The following is a 16,789-nucleotide window of genomic DNA, read 5'->3' as shown; positions in this document are numbered from 1 at the left end:
ACATCTTCAGACAGAATTCTCAACGGAAACCCAGCAAGCAGGGGCAGTTGGCTGCATGTGAGCTGCCGCAAACCTGAGCACGGACTCCTTAATATGAGTTCCTCCAGGTGAAGCTGAGAGGTGGATGAGCGGAGCATCATCCTCGGCTCCACATGGGACCGAACGTGGATCCGCACCCGCTCAGCGCAGAGACGACTGGGGTCTCCCTCCCCATGGTAACAGAGGGAACGGATAATGGGATCTGGCTGTTTTTCTGACACCCGTGCATGAACTCATTCTCCAGGAAAAGTAATTTAGGTGTGAGGATGTTATGAAGTCTGGGGAGTGACGAGGAATGGGGTGTTCGCATAACGATGTATGCTTACGATGGATGCCCCAGAACTTTTGAGGCAACACCAGCAGCTTTGGAGTCCAGGACAGCATGGCCAGTACCTGGCTGAGCCTTCAGGGTCATGCACAGCCGCTGGGTCCCACTTCACCACCACGCCGTACCACAGGCCTTCCACGAAAGCCAGCGTCAAGCTAAATCCAGAGAAGCTCACAGCATTGCCTCAGAACGGCAGCTGTGGACAACCAGATAAAATAGAGGGAATGAAAGTCCAGATAAAAACCATGAGTGGACAGTCATTTAAATCTACTACATATGACAGGATTGTATTACATGCCTTTGGAATTCCGTTTCCATTAACATGCTAATCACTCAGGAAGATGCTTTTATCAACTTGAGCACTGTTACAATGTTTTAAGCCATTTATTTTGCATTGATCATAAGTGATATGAAATTACACTAACAGGCCGAGCGCAGTGGTTCACGCCCATAATCCCAGCACTTCGGGAGGCCAAGGTGGGCGGATCACAGGGTCGGAGATCAAGACCATTCTGGCTAACATGGTGAAACCCCGTCTCTACTAAAAATACAAAAAAATTAGCTGGACGTGGTGGCAGGCACCTGTAGTCCCAGCTGTTGGGGAGGCTGAGGCAGAAGAATGTTGTGAACATGGGAGGCAGAGCTTGCCATGAGCTGAGATCGCACCACTGCACCCCAACCTGGGAGACAGAGCAAGACTCCGTCTCAAAAAATAATAATAATAATAAAATAAAATAAATTACACTAACAGAAACCAGTATAAGAAAAGTGGTTATTTTCCAATACAGTTTTCTGAGGAGCCGTGGAGATCGTTGGATGAAAAGCGTGTGTTGTGAGACACGGTCGTAGCATGAGGCGAGGGTTCCGCTGATCAATCTTCTCATTGGAGGAGGATTTACCACCCAGGCCTGGATGAGAGCCGGGGCTCCTGCCACGTGAAGGTGGCCCTGACTGGGTGTGAAGAAGTTTCCGACGCCTGGGTGGGAAGGTGAGCGTGGCCAGCTCGGGGGGTTTCTGCAGGATATTTTCTTTAACTTAAATTTACAAAGGTGCTTAACATATCAAATGATGAACAAACCAATGTTTTGATAATAAAAGTATGGTGGAACATTATCGAAGTGATTTGTCTGGGTAAGGCATTCAGAGTGAAGACACTTCTTATATCGAAGGTGAATTCCTTCCTGTGCCGGCCCCGCACCTCCCGGATCTCATCAACCGCCGACTCTGCGCGCAGACCTCATGTTCAGGAAAACGTCACAAAGAACACAAACGCTGCCTTCTTAGGCTGTGGCTGCACTCAGCAGCGAACGTTTGACACGCCTCATGGGTTTGCTGCCTTCTCCCCCTTCTCCCGTCAGGGTCCTTCTGGAACTCGGCGTCTTTCCACACGGAGGCCTCCTACCTGCATTTCCCCACCTTCCATGGAGAGCTCAGCGCTGACGTGTCATTCTTTTTCAAGACGACGGCTTCCTCTGGGGTGTTTCTGGAAAACTTGGGGATCACGGACTTCATCAGCCTGGAGTTGCGTTGTGAGTGTCTGGGAAGCTCTGCGGGGCACTTGTTACTTTGCTGTAAGCTCTTGGGCGGTTTTGTGTGTGAAGCACCCCCTGCCCCTGTCATCAGCTCCACCCCGACTGGTTCATTTCCAGCCCTCAGGTCTGTGAGTTCCACTCACCGCTGGTCAAAGAGACCGGCCATGTGCCGCGGCAGCACAGCTGGCAGCCCGTGGGCAGGACCTGTCTGCATTCAGCTGGGTACAAACAGGGCGTTGGGTTCCACCAGGGCGTCCACAGGGTGTTCCTGAATTCCCAGTCCCTTCGTGGCACAGACCTGCCATGTTACGACCAATGCCCCCAACCTGCTCATCAAACTGTGTGAGGTTCAGGACGAAATTCTCCACAGACCGAGGTGGTTTAGAGTTTCTCTGCCATAGGTCATTACCTTTCCAGTTCCTTACTTAGTAAACTGAACTGTACATTCTGAGCTTATTTATTTTCCCGTATACATAAGTTAACTTTGCCTTTTCACCCGACTTCAAAAGTCGATTCCCCGCCTGAGGGCCCCACGCCCTTGCCACCGGGGAGCCCTCCCCATGGTCCAAGCTCAGGCCCCTCCTCGGCTGTCGCTGACACCGCTTCCCTGTGGAATGTTTCCAGCCCCCGCAGAAGTGGCCTTTTTGTTCGACGTGGGAAACGGGCCCTGCGAGCTCACGGTGCAGTCGCCCACTCCCCTCAGTGACAACCGGTGGCACCTGGTCCGAGCCGAGAGGAACGTGAAGGAGGCATTGCTGCAGGTGGACCTGCTGCCCCCCAGCACCCTCCAGGCCCCCGAGGATGGGCACAGGCTCTTGCAGCTCAACAGCCAGCTCTTCGTGGGTGAGTGCGAGCCGCGCTGCTGGCTTCCCAGTCCAGCGGGTGCTGTAGAGACGGCTGGAGAGGAAGCAGAGAGCAGACGGGGTTGGGTGACAGCTGAGGCACCACTCAGGGCCGCGTCCTCACACCCGGCCGGGTGTTCCGTGGTGAGCTCATCCCCAGGGCCGCGTCCCCACTTCCGGCCGGGTGCTCGGTGGTGAGCTCATCCCCCGGGCCGCGTCCCCACTTCCGGCCGGGTGCTCGGTGGTGAGCTTATACCCCGGGCTGCATCGCCACTTCCGGCCGGGTGCTCGGCGGTGAGCTCATCCCCCAGGCCGCGTCCCCACTTCCGGCCGGCTGCTTGGCGGTGAGCTCATCCAGGACCGGGTCCCCACTTCCGGCCGGGTGCTCGGTGGTGAGCTTATACCCCGGGCTGCGTCCTCACACCCGGCCGGGTGCTCCGCAGTGAACTCATCCCCCGAGCCGCGTCCCCACTTCCGGCCGGGTGCTTGGCGCTGAGCTCATCCCCAGGGCCGCGTCCCCACTTCCGGCCGGGTGCTTGGCGGTGAGCTCATCCCCCAGGCCGCGTCCCCACTTCCGGCCGGGTGCTTGGCGCTGAGCTCATCCAGGACCGGCTCCGGGGCACTCTGCTCCGGCTGCGTCCTGCCCAGTGAATGGTGTGGCAGCCATTACCAACCACTGGTGTCTACCTGAAGGTGGACGCCCGCCCGGAAGCTGCAGCAGGTGCTCCCCTGGGTGCCCCAATACTGGGGCCAGAAGGAAACCAGGAGGGAGGTGGCCACGGCCCATTCACCTTCCTCCTGGTCCCCCCGCTCCTTCCCTACCCCGTCGCTTGCTCACATTTCCAGGCAAGCCAGACCCTCAGCAGCCATTTGCTGTGACTGCCCTGCAGCCTGGAGTGGGCCCTGGCTCCTGCCCTGGCTTACTGGTTGGTTTCGGGGCCTCCTACTCTGGTTTAAGGGTTGGTTTTGGGGTCTCCCGCCCTGGTTTACTGGTTGGTTTTGGGGCCTCCTGCCCTGACTTATTGGTTGGTTTTGGCTTTGTGTTGTGTTGTCCACAAATGATTTTATTCTCATTTGGCTTCAAGAAGACAGAAGGATTACCCCCTCTATGACTACTCCTCCGCATTTTCAAAAGAATAAAAAAGCTATTTATCAGGAACTCCAATCAATGAAAAATAATCACGGACTCTTGCTGGAATCTCAGTGAGGCGGATGTTTGAACTTTTAGGATCCCCACACATTTCTGTGCTTAAGCAATCATCTCTTACAAGCTTTCGCTAGTCAAAAAAAAAAAAAAATGAAGCTTATTGTTAATTTTACAAACGTTTAATTTTAGTATTTTCTGTGTATTTTTTTTACTTTTTTGAACTATTTTAGTCTATTAAAGAGATACTTAGGGAAGTTTTTATGCCCAAGGTACTATGCCGAATGCCCTAATTGAGATCGTATGGCCACATTTGAATAATGTGTGTAATATATAGTTGTATAAGTTATGAGTACCTATAAATAAAATAACACAATTTCTACAATACTATGCAGAAAATTCATAGGGTGACTCTGCCGCTGGGACCCTGTGTTCTGAGGAGGAAAAGTCTTTCAACCCCACTTAGCTGTCTCGGGTTTTTTTTTTTTTTTCTTTTTTTTTTTTTTGAAATGGAATCTCCCTCTGTCGCCCGGGCTGGAGTGCAGTGGTGCGATCTCTGCTCACTGCAAGCTCCACCTCTCGGGTTTATGCCATTCTCCTGCCTCAGCCTCCCGAGTAGCTGGGACCACAGGCACCTGCCATCACACCCGGCTAATTTTTTGTATTTTTTAGTAGAGACAGGGTTTCACCGTGTTAGCCAGGATGGTCTCGATCTCCTGACCTCATGATCTGCCCGCCTCGGCCAAGTGCAGGGACTACAAGCGTGAGCCACCGCGCCCGGCCAGCTGTCTTGGTTTTTATATTTGGTGAGTTCGTGGTAAATTCCTGAATCATGGACATCTGCCTTAACGTGAAATCTCAGACTGGGTCTCACATCAACATCTCCTCTCCTGAGCCTGGCACCACAATTAAAACCATAGAAGTGGCCTTTCTACTTTGAAAAATGGAGCAGACAGGAACTGTCCTCAAACTTCAAGTGCAGTCTGCTCTGGGCTGTGGCCGCCCACGTCAGGTCCCAGGAGCTGCACCTGCTTCCACCATGCCCGTTGTCCACAGCTTTCCCAGGGCTGAGTTCAGGAGAGATTTGCTGCAAGCAGGGAAGCCCCTGCACAGCCAGTGCCTGTGAGGGCAGAGACTGGCCACATCTGCCAGTCCCTGATGTTTTAAAACACCCTCCCAATGAGTCAAGTCTTTCAATTTCTGAATTCCCAAACGTAATCAAACCCAAGACATTTTCAGGGAGCTCTGGGGATGGAGCACTTTGCTGTGTCCAGGTACAGGGCTCCTCTCTGTGATTTGCTTCCAGGGCACTTCGGTTGTAGTTACGAACATGCACCATGCCCACACATGGAAGTATATACACACATTCACACACACAGGCACACACGCACACACACACACGCACGCACACATGGAAGTATATACACACATTCACACAGGCACACGCACACAGGCACACACATGGAAGTATATACACATACACACAGGCACGTGCACACGGAAGTATATACACACATTCACACACACGCACACACACACGCACACATGGAAGTATATACACACATTCACACAGGCACACACGTGCACACAGGCACACACACGGAAGTATATACACATACACACAGGCACGTGCACACGGAAGTACATACACACATTCACACACAGGCACACACACATTGACACACAGGCACACACACATTCACAAATACACACAGTCACATGCTCTCTCACTCACACCCACAAGCACTCTCACACACACACATGCACACATACACACACGCACACACAGTATATGCATTTTGGGAGACATTTGTATGGAATCCCTTAATTTAATCTTATGTTTGTGGCTCAGTTCTTTAATGCAAATAAAATTGCAGGTATTATTTATAGGAAATTAAGTGAGCACAACACACATTTTTGAAAGGATTGCTTTTCTCAAAATGTCATTTATTTCTCAATTATAATTATATAATCTTATATAAGATGAGAGAAATTTGGGTTTGATTTCAGTAACTCAATATTTTACCTACTTTGATGAGAAAAAATAAAAGGTTGCCTCAATGCAAACAAAATGCCACAGTTTCCAGATAAACCTAGCAGAGCAATTTGGTTTCTGGTTCAGTGATTCACCAAACACTGTCTTCCAAACAGGTCCCACCTTGTCTTGACTGTATTGCTCGTTTGCACTTTTGTCTATCTTCAGGGAAATTTACAATGTCTTTATTATATTCTTGATAATGAGAACAAGATGGCTGAGAGGTGGGCTTCTGAGGACCGCTGGTCGGCTGCCTCCCATCTCATTCCCCAGGGTATAGGCAGCACCTGCCTCTCTTCCCATCCAAAGGAGTGTCCAGGGCCCTCCCTGGGCCACCCAGCCCACCTTTCTGGGGTCAGCTCACCCTGGGCTCACCCAGCATTTGAGACAGCTGCTATCAGCTTCAGCCGTGAAGACTGCGGCAGCCCCTCTGACGGCCAGCCCTGACTTCGGAGGCAGAATCTGGTCTAGAGTGAGATGTCTGTAGCATCAATGCTCAGAGAAATTCAAATTGTCCTTATTTGCAAGGGCGAAAGTCACAGCTCACAGTGCCTTGTGCCTCAGATACCAATTCCTCGGGAACGTTATCTGCTTGCACTGAGCTGTCCTCTGTAGCTGGGACACACGCAGGCGTCACGAAGACTGTGCTGTGTTTTCAGAGTTGCTGTTGCTTTATTTTGTAATAATAGCATTTATTCGCAGACTACACAGAAGAAACATCTTTAAAAACATAAGACAACACTGAAAAAAATAGAAAGTTAACTGTTTTCTCGTGTAGCATAAAAATATGAAACGGAGGAAGTTTCACCCTCGTGTGGGATAGAAGTCACGAGATGTTACCTCTAAGAGTTTCATCAAAAAAACCACTAGTTGTCTTATTTAGATAAGCGCTATTTTTATTTAAATTACATTCTCAATTTCACTGGGCTGTGTAAGGTATCCAGGCCCCCGTGATAGCGTGGCACTGCTGCGTTTGAGGAGATTCAGACCTTTCTGGGCACCACAGTGGGCTAAGGACCTGCCGCCTTCTGGCTGGAAGCAGAGACCCACAGCAGCTGAAGGATGTGGGCCCAGCAGAGCAGCATCTCATAGATGGTGCTGGCTGGAACAGGGTCTCTAACAGGATACAAATTCAAGAGGTTTCTGGGGCTGGACACAGTAACTGAAGCCCATAGTTAACAAATTCTAGAAAGCCGTCTTCTGTGCCATCAAATGCCAGTGAGGAAGAATATTATATATGTGAAAAACAACGTCATTTTTAAGAAGTCAGATGCCCGTTGTCTCTACAAGAGAGGCTTGAATGTGGTGGACTGTTGGGGGCCGCACCGGGGGTGGTGGAGAATGAAAGAACACACACAAAGACAAAGACACACAGAGAACATGGCGGCCGCACTCAGAGCCTCCGCCTCACTTTATTTATACTCCATAAACCTCAGGTCAGCAGAAAGAATGTAATGTAAAACAAACTTTCTTTTCCCACATGTAACCTTCTACTCAGTACCTTGTTTCTATATTCTTTCTTATCTACCCGCCTTCTTGGCGCCTACGGGAGTTCATTAAAAGTTCAGTTGGAGATACTGTCCTTGAGCCCTATCTATTCTCAGCATACTGTTTTCAAAGGCCCCTGCAGTGGACGCCGCATAATTAAATGGCATTTGCTCTTGTGGCCGCAGGTCCCCACCAACCCAGCCGGGTTTTCCCTCCTGCCCCCGCTCCAGGGTTAACAGCGCGACCTCGTGAGCTGAGTGGCCCCTCAAGGTTTCCTTCGCCTCCCCTCGTAGGTGCTTTTGTGGGGCTGGGCTGCCCCTACAAGGCAGTGCTGGGGTGTAAATGGAGGAGACGCAGGGCCCGCATGGTCTGGGCTTTCACCTCCACCGTCCTTCTCCAGTCAGGGCTGCACGGCTCATCCCGGCAGCTTCCATAGACAGGTGTCTCCGGGAAGAGGGTCAAGTCCCAGCTGCTTCCTTCCCTTAGGCCTGGGGCCACGGACACCCTGGGCATGTTTTCCTAACCAGCTCTTGGGAGCATATCGTTAACCCCCATAAAAGAGCCTGCCAGAAAGATGAAATCTTGACTGAAGCACTGATGCCCACTCCAGCCGGCAATGCCTCTCTCCCCAAATGTTTGAAAAGATACTACTACCTACTACTCCATGTCCCAAAATAGTATTTAAAATTAAATGTGACCTTTACTTAAACTAAGAAATCTCAAAACGAAAAAAAAAAAAAAAGTTCAACTTTATATGTTCATCCAGGTATCGTATCTTGAGAAAATGAAGTCAAAGCTTTGGTTAGAGACTCTTAAATTCTTAAAAGTAAAAAAAATAAAATAAAAATGAGTTATCATTTATGAATGAAGTTACCCACCGTTGTGTATATTTGGTTTTTAAATCACCAATCCTGTTTCATAACTGCTGAGCCTGTGAGCAGCAGCGAGGTTTTGTCTTCTGCCAGTGGCCTCTCTGAAGCTCTGGGCGGGAGCGGCCTGGCAGCCACCTGCATCCACCCTGTGCACGGCCCGTCTTTTTGGCACTTTCTTCGTTGGTCCCAACCCTGGACCTCACAGAGGCGTTCTCAGTATCACGTGTTGTGCTCAAGCTTCTGTCGAGCTAGAAACTTGGAAGAAACATGAACTGGGATGGCTCTGTGCCTCCTCCCAGCCGGTGTGAGCCGCCACATGGCCGTGCGGGGGAGAGAGCGGAGGGTGGTCACCTCCCAGATGCTGCCTGCACAGCCCTGGCCCAGCCCCCTGTGGCCTCGCCCTTCCTCCTTCTGAGTTCATGGGAAGCCAGGAGCACCCGCTTCCAGGTACAGACAGATCACAGCCCATGTTTCCTGCAGTGACTGCATTCTTACCATGTCCAGGTGACACTCAGGGCACTGGGGACACAAAGGTGATTAAACCTGGCCACAGGCCACAGGCTGGGGAGATGCAGAGCACTCTGAGGACACTCTCCTTTCCACCTGACACCATGAGGACACCTGCCTTTCCACCTGACACCATGATGACACTCCCCTTTCCACTTGACACTGTGAGGATACTCTCCTTTCCACCTGACACCGTGAGGACACTCTCCTTTCCACCTGACACCCTGAGGACACTCGCCTTTCCACCTGACACCGTGAGGACACTCTCCTTTCCACCTGACACCCTGAGGATACTCTCCTTTCCACCTGACACCGTGAGGACACTCTCCTTTCCACCTGACACCGTGAGGACACTCTCCTTTCCACCTGACACCCTGAGGATACTCTCCTTTCCACCTGACACCGTGAGGACACTCTCCTTTCCACCTGACACTGTGAGGACACTTCCCTTTCCACCTGACACTGTGAGGACACCCGCCTTTCCACCTGATGCTGTGAGGACACTCTCCTTTCCACCTGACACCCTGAGGACACTCTCCTTTCCACCTGACACTGTGAGGACACTTCCCTTTCCACCTGACACCGTGAGGACACTCCCCTTTCCACCTGACACCGTGAGGACACTCTCCTTTCCACCTGACACCGTGAGGACACTTCCCTTTCCACCTGCCACTCTGTGTCCAGCACTGAGACACAGATGCAGAGGAACCTGGGGAAACGTGCCTGGGCCTGGCCACTCAGCACCAGATGCTCCAGCACCAGGAAGGCCAGGCCCAGGGGCAGGCTGGGACCCCCAGGGAGGGTTGGCTGAGGGCCGGCCAAGGGCCCAGGAAGCCTCAGCCCAGCTGGGCTCCTGTAAATAGAGCTGGACACAGACGGGGCACCAGCAGCCTCATGTGGCAGGAGGAGCACAGTCCAAGGAAAGCAGAAGAAAGCCTCAAAAGCCCCAGTGTCAGGAAGGGAGCAAGGCCCTGGACAGACAGGCCTGCGAGTCCCACGGCCCATTGAATAGTCGGCTTAAGGCAATGAGAAGCCACTGCAGAATCGAAATAAGGGATGCGATGCCTCCATTTTGCTTGATCAAAAGACACAAAATTTCTGTTTTTAAAGTGGATAAATGGACTACAGCAAATTTTTTCCACATGGGCAACCAAAAGAAAAAGTAAATTTCCACCAAAAGTCACCATCAGACAGTGGGAAGTCTACTGACATATGCCTTCTGTGCCTGTGGCTGGGGCATGTGCCAGGCTGGCACCAAACCCACTGGGAAACTATGCACCCACTCTGCAAGCTCGTGACGTTGTTCCCGTTATCCCAGAACCCGCGGCATCTCACATGAAGTGCGGAATCACCTCGTCAAATTCTGCAGAAAATAGCCTTACTTGACTTTTGATTGGAATTGTGTTGAATCTGTGAGTGAATTTGGGGGAAGATTAACTTCTTAACATTATTGATAATTTGTTCCATGAAGATGGCGTATCTTTTAGTTCTTTAATTCTTTTCTCAATACTATATTTTAGTTTGACATGTAAAATATTTCTACACCTTTTTAATTAGATGCATTCCTGATCATTTAATATTCTAATGTCACTGTAAGTGACACTTCAAATACAGCAGATTTTTTTCTGTTTTGATTTTAATTACAAACTTGCTAAATCTACTTATTGCCTCTAGTAGCTTGTTTGTAGATTCCAGCAAATGGTCTACGTAGAAAATCATGGGATGTACAAATAAAGACAGCTTTACTTCTTCCTTCCAGGACAGATGCTTTGTTCCCATATTTTCTTGCCTATGGCACTGGCTTGAATCTCCAGTACAAATTGCACAGGTGTGCTCAGAACAGAATTTTTGCCTGACCTCACAGGTCTCAGCCTCTCACCAGTGCCGTAATATTGGCAACGTCCTCACCACAGGTTAAGGAGCCTCTCTTCTATTCTTAGCTGGCTGAGAGACTTTATCAGGAGTGGACGCTGGATTCCATCAAAGGCTTTTTCTGCACTGATTGTTGTAATCAGATGTCTGTACTTTTAAATGATTTTATTAATATGGTGAATTATATTGAGATATTATTGATTTAAAAAAGGAAAAATACTTTCATTACTAAGATAAAACCTACTTGATCTCATGATGCATATTCTGTTTTATTTTTTATTTTATTTTATTTATTTATTTATTTATTTTTAGACAGAGTCTTGCTCTGTCACCCAGGCTAAAGTGCAGTGGCACCATCTCAGCTCACTGTGACCTCCGCCTCCCAGGTTCAAGCGATTCTCATGCCCCAGCCTCCCGAGTAGCTGGGATTACAGACATGTAACACCACACCAAGCTAATTTTTGTATTTTCAGTAGAGATGGTTTCACCATGGTGGCCAGGCTGGTCTCGAACTCCTGACCTCAGGTGATCCACCCACCTTGACCTCCCCAAATGCTCACACCCAAATTACAGGTGTGAGCCACCGTACCCAGCCTGAATTATCCTTTTTTGATATATATTGTTGGATTTGATTTGCTAAAATTCTGTTTAGAATTTTTGCATTGTTTTCATGAGGAATGTCTGTGTAATATTCTTTTCCTTTAATACTCAATCTAGTTTTGGTATTAGTGTAATGCTCCCTCATAGAATAAGTTGGGAGATAGTCCCTCTTATTTATTTTTTTCTAGAAGATTTTGTGTACAATTAGAATTATTTCTTCCTTAAATATCTGGTAGAATTCAACACTAACGCCCTCTCTGTTCTTGGTTTCAATGGTGGGAAGGTTTCCAAGTATAAATTTATTTTTTTAATTGATACAAAGCTTTTCTGGCTATGTATTTATTCTTTATAGCACTTTGGTAGTTTTGAGTCTTTCAAGGAATTTTTCCATTTCTGCCAACTTGTCAAATTTATTGGCATAAAATGTTCACATTCCTTTAGTGGTATTGGTTAAAACTGGGGTGTTATCACCTTCCCCACTGACGAGCCCTGTAATCTGCCGGCTCACTCGCTCACTCTCTCCAACTCCTTCTCTCCTTCCCTCCCTCTCACCTTATCAGTCTTGATAGACATTTATTAATTTTACTGGTATTTCCAAAGAACCAGCTTCTGGTTTCATTGGTTACTACTTTTATGTTTTCTGGTTCATTGATTAATACTCTGATTTTTTTTTTCTGTTTTCTTTAGGTTTTATTGCTCTTCTTTTTCTATTTTCTTAAATTAGAAGGTGAGGCAATTGATTGGAAGCCTTTCTTCTGTATTAATATAGACCTATACTGCTAACTCTTGTCACTTAAATACTGCTATAGTTGCAACCTGCAAATATTCATAGATTGTATTTTAATTTTCATTCAATTCAAAATACTTTTAATTTTCCTTTTGATTTCTTCTTTGGCACATGTGTTCTTTATGAGTGTTGTGCTTATTTTCCAACTACTTGGACATTTTCTAGGGATTTCCTTTATTTGAAATGAGATTGATTTTTTCTTTTCTTTTCTTTTTGTTTTTTTTTCTTTGAGATGGGGTCTTGTTCTCACTGCAGCCTTGACCTCCTGGGCTCAAGGGATTGATCCTCCAGCCTCAGCCTCCCAAGTAGCTGGGACTACAGGCATGCACCACCACACCAATGCTTTTTTCTATTTTTGGAAGAGATGGGGTTTTGCCATGTTGCCCAGTCTGGTCTCAAATTCCTGGGCTCAAGCAATCCACCCACCTCAGTCTCTCAAAGTGCTGGGATTACAGGCATGAGCCACTGCACCCAGCCTGAAATGGACTTTTTCTGAAATAACTATAACCACTATAGCTTCATTTCAATTAGTGCTACCATGGTGTATCTTTTTCAGCTTGTTTACTTGTAACCTCTTTATTCTTTATATTTAAAGTGGGTAGTGTTTAGGCAACATTTAGTGGAGTATTATTAAACAATCTAGTTCTGTCTTTTAATTGCATTTGTGTTTATACTTATATTTAATAAGATTTTTCACACGACTCAGTTTAAATCTATCAACTTACTATTTATCTTCCATTTGTCCCATCTGTTCCTTTTCTATTTCCTTTTCAGCTTTTGTTTGGATGGAATAATTTATAGGATTCTATTTTCTCTCTTTCACTGGCTTGTTAGTGGTAGCTCAGGTGTGTGTGGGAGAGAGATTACTGGTTGTTTTGGGTGTATAGTCGTCTTTAACATATTAGAGTCCAACTTCAGGTGACCTGTTAGCACTCCATGGACAGCAGCAGAAACCTAGAATTGTGCATTTTTATCTCCTCCCCTTGCCTTTGTGCTTTTGTTGTCAGATATCGTAATTCTACATGACATATGCTTTAGAAGACACTGTGGCCCGGCGTGGTGACTCACCCCTGTAATCCCAGCACTTTGGGAGGCCAAGGCAGGTGGATCATGAGGTCAGGAGATAGAGACCATCCTGGCTAAAACAGTGAAACCCCATCTCTACTAAAAATACAAAAAATTAGCAAGACGAGGTGGCGGGCGCCTGTCCCAGCTACTCAGGAGGCTGAGGCGGGAGAATGGCGTGAACCCAGGAGGCAGAGCTTGTAGTGAGCCGAGATCGCGCCACTGCACTCCAGCCTGGGCGACAGAGTGAGACTCTGTCTCAAAAAAAAAAAAAAAAGACAATGTGAATATTTTCAAATAGTCCACTATATTTTAACGATAATGCAGAAATGTTTTTCTGATTTACCCACACCGTGTGTGGAGACCCAGCTCTCCATCGGGCAACACTTCCTTCTGCTGTGGCATTTGTCTGGTGCAGATGTGCGGGCGAGGAGTTCTTTCGGATTTTGTTATCTGAAAAAACCTCTCTCACGTCCACTTCTGGAAGCTGCCTTTATGGTGAAGAATTCTATGGCGGGCAGCGGCTTCCTTCCCGTCCTCCGCAGACACCGCCCAGTGGCCTGGCTTTGGCTTCCCTTTTCCTGTGGTCCTTGTCTTTGATGTTTGGTCTCTGGCTCATTTTATTATTTTTTATGTATGTGAACTTTTAAGCAACTTTTAGTGATGGGCCTTAGTTTATTTCCTTTCTGTTTGTTGTGTTTGCATTTCAGAGAGTTTTATAGACTGTAGGTTTACAGCTTGAATCAAATTCAGACAATTTTCAGCCATAATATTTTTCTCCCCTTTCGAGACCTGCCACTAGCATCCGTTAGGCTGCTTAAAATCTCCCCAGATCTGATGGACGCTCTCTACTTTTCTGCTACTGTTTTCAGCCTGTTGGCCCCCATGATTCATTCTGGCTACTTTGCATTGCCAAGTATTCAGGTTCACTAATCTTTTCTTCTGAAATGTTTAATATTTAATCTCATTTGATGTGGTTTTTCCTTCTCAAAAATTATAGATTTTATCTCTGGAAGTTCAATTTGGGCTTTGAAATATCTTTCACGTCTCTAAATGTTCAACTATTCCTCTAGCTTAGTCATAATAGCTTTTTAAAATATTCGTCTCTGTGAATTCCATCATGGGTGCCATTTCTAGATAAGTGTCAATCGGTTGATTTTTCTCCCCAGGACTTGCCTTTCAACCCTGCTTCTTTATACACCTGTCTGTCTGTATCAGATACTAGGCCTTGTGAATTTACCTTGCTGGATGTTAGATATTTGTGTACTTCTTTGCAAATTTTTTAGCTATCTTCTGGAATGAAATGAAGGTATTTGAAAACAGCCTGGTTTTTTGTGGTCTTGCTCTTAAGCTTTTTTAGGTGTGACTGAAGAGCAATTAGTTTAGTATTAATGTTTCTCACTATTGAGAGAAAACTTCGTTCTGTCCTATACCAGACGCCTCTGAAGTCTGTGGCTCATCGCTGCTGTGGCTGTGGAGACGGCCCTGTGCATCCCAAGGCTGCTCCCTTTAAACTTCTGAGTCCCTCTGTCCCTGGCCCCTGATGTTTTTCTTGTGGAATATGTCAGCCAGTGCTAAGCTCAGTGCTGGTGTGGACTCTTCCAGATGCCCGGACTCTTCTCCACCCAGCCCTCTGCTCCCCACCCCTCTCTCCCCAGCTCCCTGTGCTCCCCACCCCTCTACTCCCCACCCCTCTGCTCCCCAGCTCCCTGCTCCCCACCCCTCTGCTCCCCACCCCTCTGCTCCCCAGCTCCCTGCTCCCCACCCCTCTTTCAGATGCTGAGTGCCGCTGGCCTCTCTGGCTCTCACCACCTCCCTCCTGTCCTGGGAACCCCTCCAGGCAGATGCCTGTGGCTTCCATCTTTATCCCGTTGTCTCCCAGGGATCCTTGACATTTGCATCTCATGTGCAGCGTCTCCAGAACTATTGCTTTTTGTGTGTGGTTAGCTGCTTTTTACGTTGTTTTTAAAGTGGGAGAGTAAACCTAGTCCTTGTCACTCTGTCTTTGTCAGACATCCACAGAAGCTTGTTTTCAATGATGTGAAAAAATTCTCACACTTCAGCTAATCGTATCAATGTACACTACATCGCGTTACAGTTATTGCTGTAATATTGGTGTTTTCTTAAATTTTGTCCTTCATTCTAATGAGACTACTTTAAGAATAATTCCTTGGTTAATTAAGATGGAATTATTTAGAATAAAATGAACCAAACTCAACTTTTCTCAAGAAAGGAATAATTTTTCAGTGTTCCTGGAGATTCCCCAAATTTATGTTTCTAAAGTTATGTTTGTTCCTAAAGCCTTTGAAAGTTGCGAAGCTTACACATCCCATGAAGCCCCCGGGCGAGGTCACTGGCTGTGCTCTGTGCCTCTGTTTCAGGTGGCACAGCCGCGAGGCAGAGAGGCTTCCTGGGCTGCATTCGGGCACTGCAGGTGAACGGGAGGACCCTGGACCTGGAGGGAAGGGCCAAGGTCACGCCTGGTGTGGAGCCTGGGTGCCCTGGGCACTGCAGCACCTACGGACACTTGTGTCTCCATGGAGGGCAGTGCCGTGAGAGGCACCAGGGCTTCTCCTGTGACTGTGAACTGTCTGCATACACGGGGCCCTTCTGCTCTAGTGGTGAGTGCCAGTGGGGACCGGGGCCAATAGCAGTGTGTGGGAAGTGTGGACATTTAAGATTTAATACACATTTTCTGTGTAGCTACTTCATAAAATAATCTCAATTCCTAAATTCCTGTGGTAAATCACTGTTTTACAGCCAATCTTTTTGTTAATTAGAAGGAAATGTGACTCTACTGTAAAATTCAGTATTGATCCCATGGTCTTATTGAAATACTATCTGTGTATTTTATGTTTTCAGATCACGAGTTATTAAAAATCTGCCCCACATGGCCCTTGACTGTTTCAAACCTACTCAGATGACATTATTATTTAAGGTAATACCTTCCAGTGTCACAAGAAGAATGCTTTCCAAAAATATATTTGACAAGTATAATAAATACATTTTCCATTAAATATCAAAACAAGTGTAACAGAATCACTTAAACCTCTTGCTCTGGGATTTGTTGATAATCTTGTGACACAGTCAAAGTGATAGGACATTTTTCAGCCTCCCTCACCTAAGAAGTTACAAGCCATGCTTTGCCAAGATAGAAGGAGCCTGTTGTAAGATGTGCATGATTCTGGGAATGTTCTGATGCATTTCATGCACCCGTGGGCACGCACAGAAAACACCATGAAACAAGCCCAGCGCTTTCACTCAGGAATCTCTGTGCAGCATCATTCATTGGGCTTTGGAGTATAAGCTTGGATGCCAAATTGGATCAGCTGTTGATTTTCAAAAGAATTAACTGCCTAGAAATAGTGAGAACACAATTATATGTTATACTTCAAGAAAACTCTGTGTTGACAAACCAAGTCATCTCTCACCATTTCAAGACACAGGAGAAATCCAGTTGTTCCAACAAAAACCCTCAGATGATGTCAGCACAGGGGCTGGTGGCACAAGCCTCCCCGCAGAGCCAAGGGCAGCAGAGCAGGTACACATTGGGAAAGGCAGGTCACTAGAAGCAAAGGAACAGCAGAATGAACGAGCCCCCAGTGTTAATGCAATCTCTGCCCAAATCATCGCCTGATCCCCAAGCTCCACAGCCTCAGGAAGACCTTCAGAGGCCGC

The 16,789-nt window shown here is 47.4% G+C and overlaps 1 protein-coding gene across 1 annotated transcript in view; it reads left to right on the top strand.

Moving 5' to 3' along the window:
• LOC103218261 (contactin-associated protein-like 4) overlaps positions 1-16,789 on the top strand; it is a 202,213-nt gene that overhangs the window by 168,925 nt on the left and 16,499 nt on the right. Inside the window, exons 16-18 of the mRNA XM_073020237.1 lie at positions 1,726-1,896; positions 2,524-2,742; positions 15,493-15,732. Coding sequence (XP_072876338.1) covers positions 1,726-1,896; positions 2,524-2,742; positions 15,493-15,732 — 630 coding nt within the window. The remainder of the gene's footprint in view (positions 1-1,725; positions 1,897-2,523; positions 2,743-15,492; positions 15,733-16,789) is intronic.

This window comes from Chlorocebus sabaeus, chromosome 10, assembly GCF_047675955.1.
Source record: "Chlorocebus sabaeus isolate Y175 chromosome 10, mChlSab1.0.hap1, whole genome shotgun sequence".
NCBI classification, from domain to species: Eukaryota; Metazoa; Chordata; class Mammalia; order Primates; family Cercopithecidae; genus Chlorocebus; species Chlorocebus sabaeus.
Note: the sequence above shows the minus strand (reverse complement) of the source record. Positions and strands in the feature narration are given on the sequence as shown.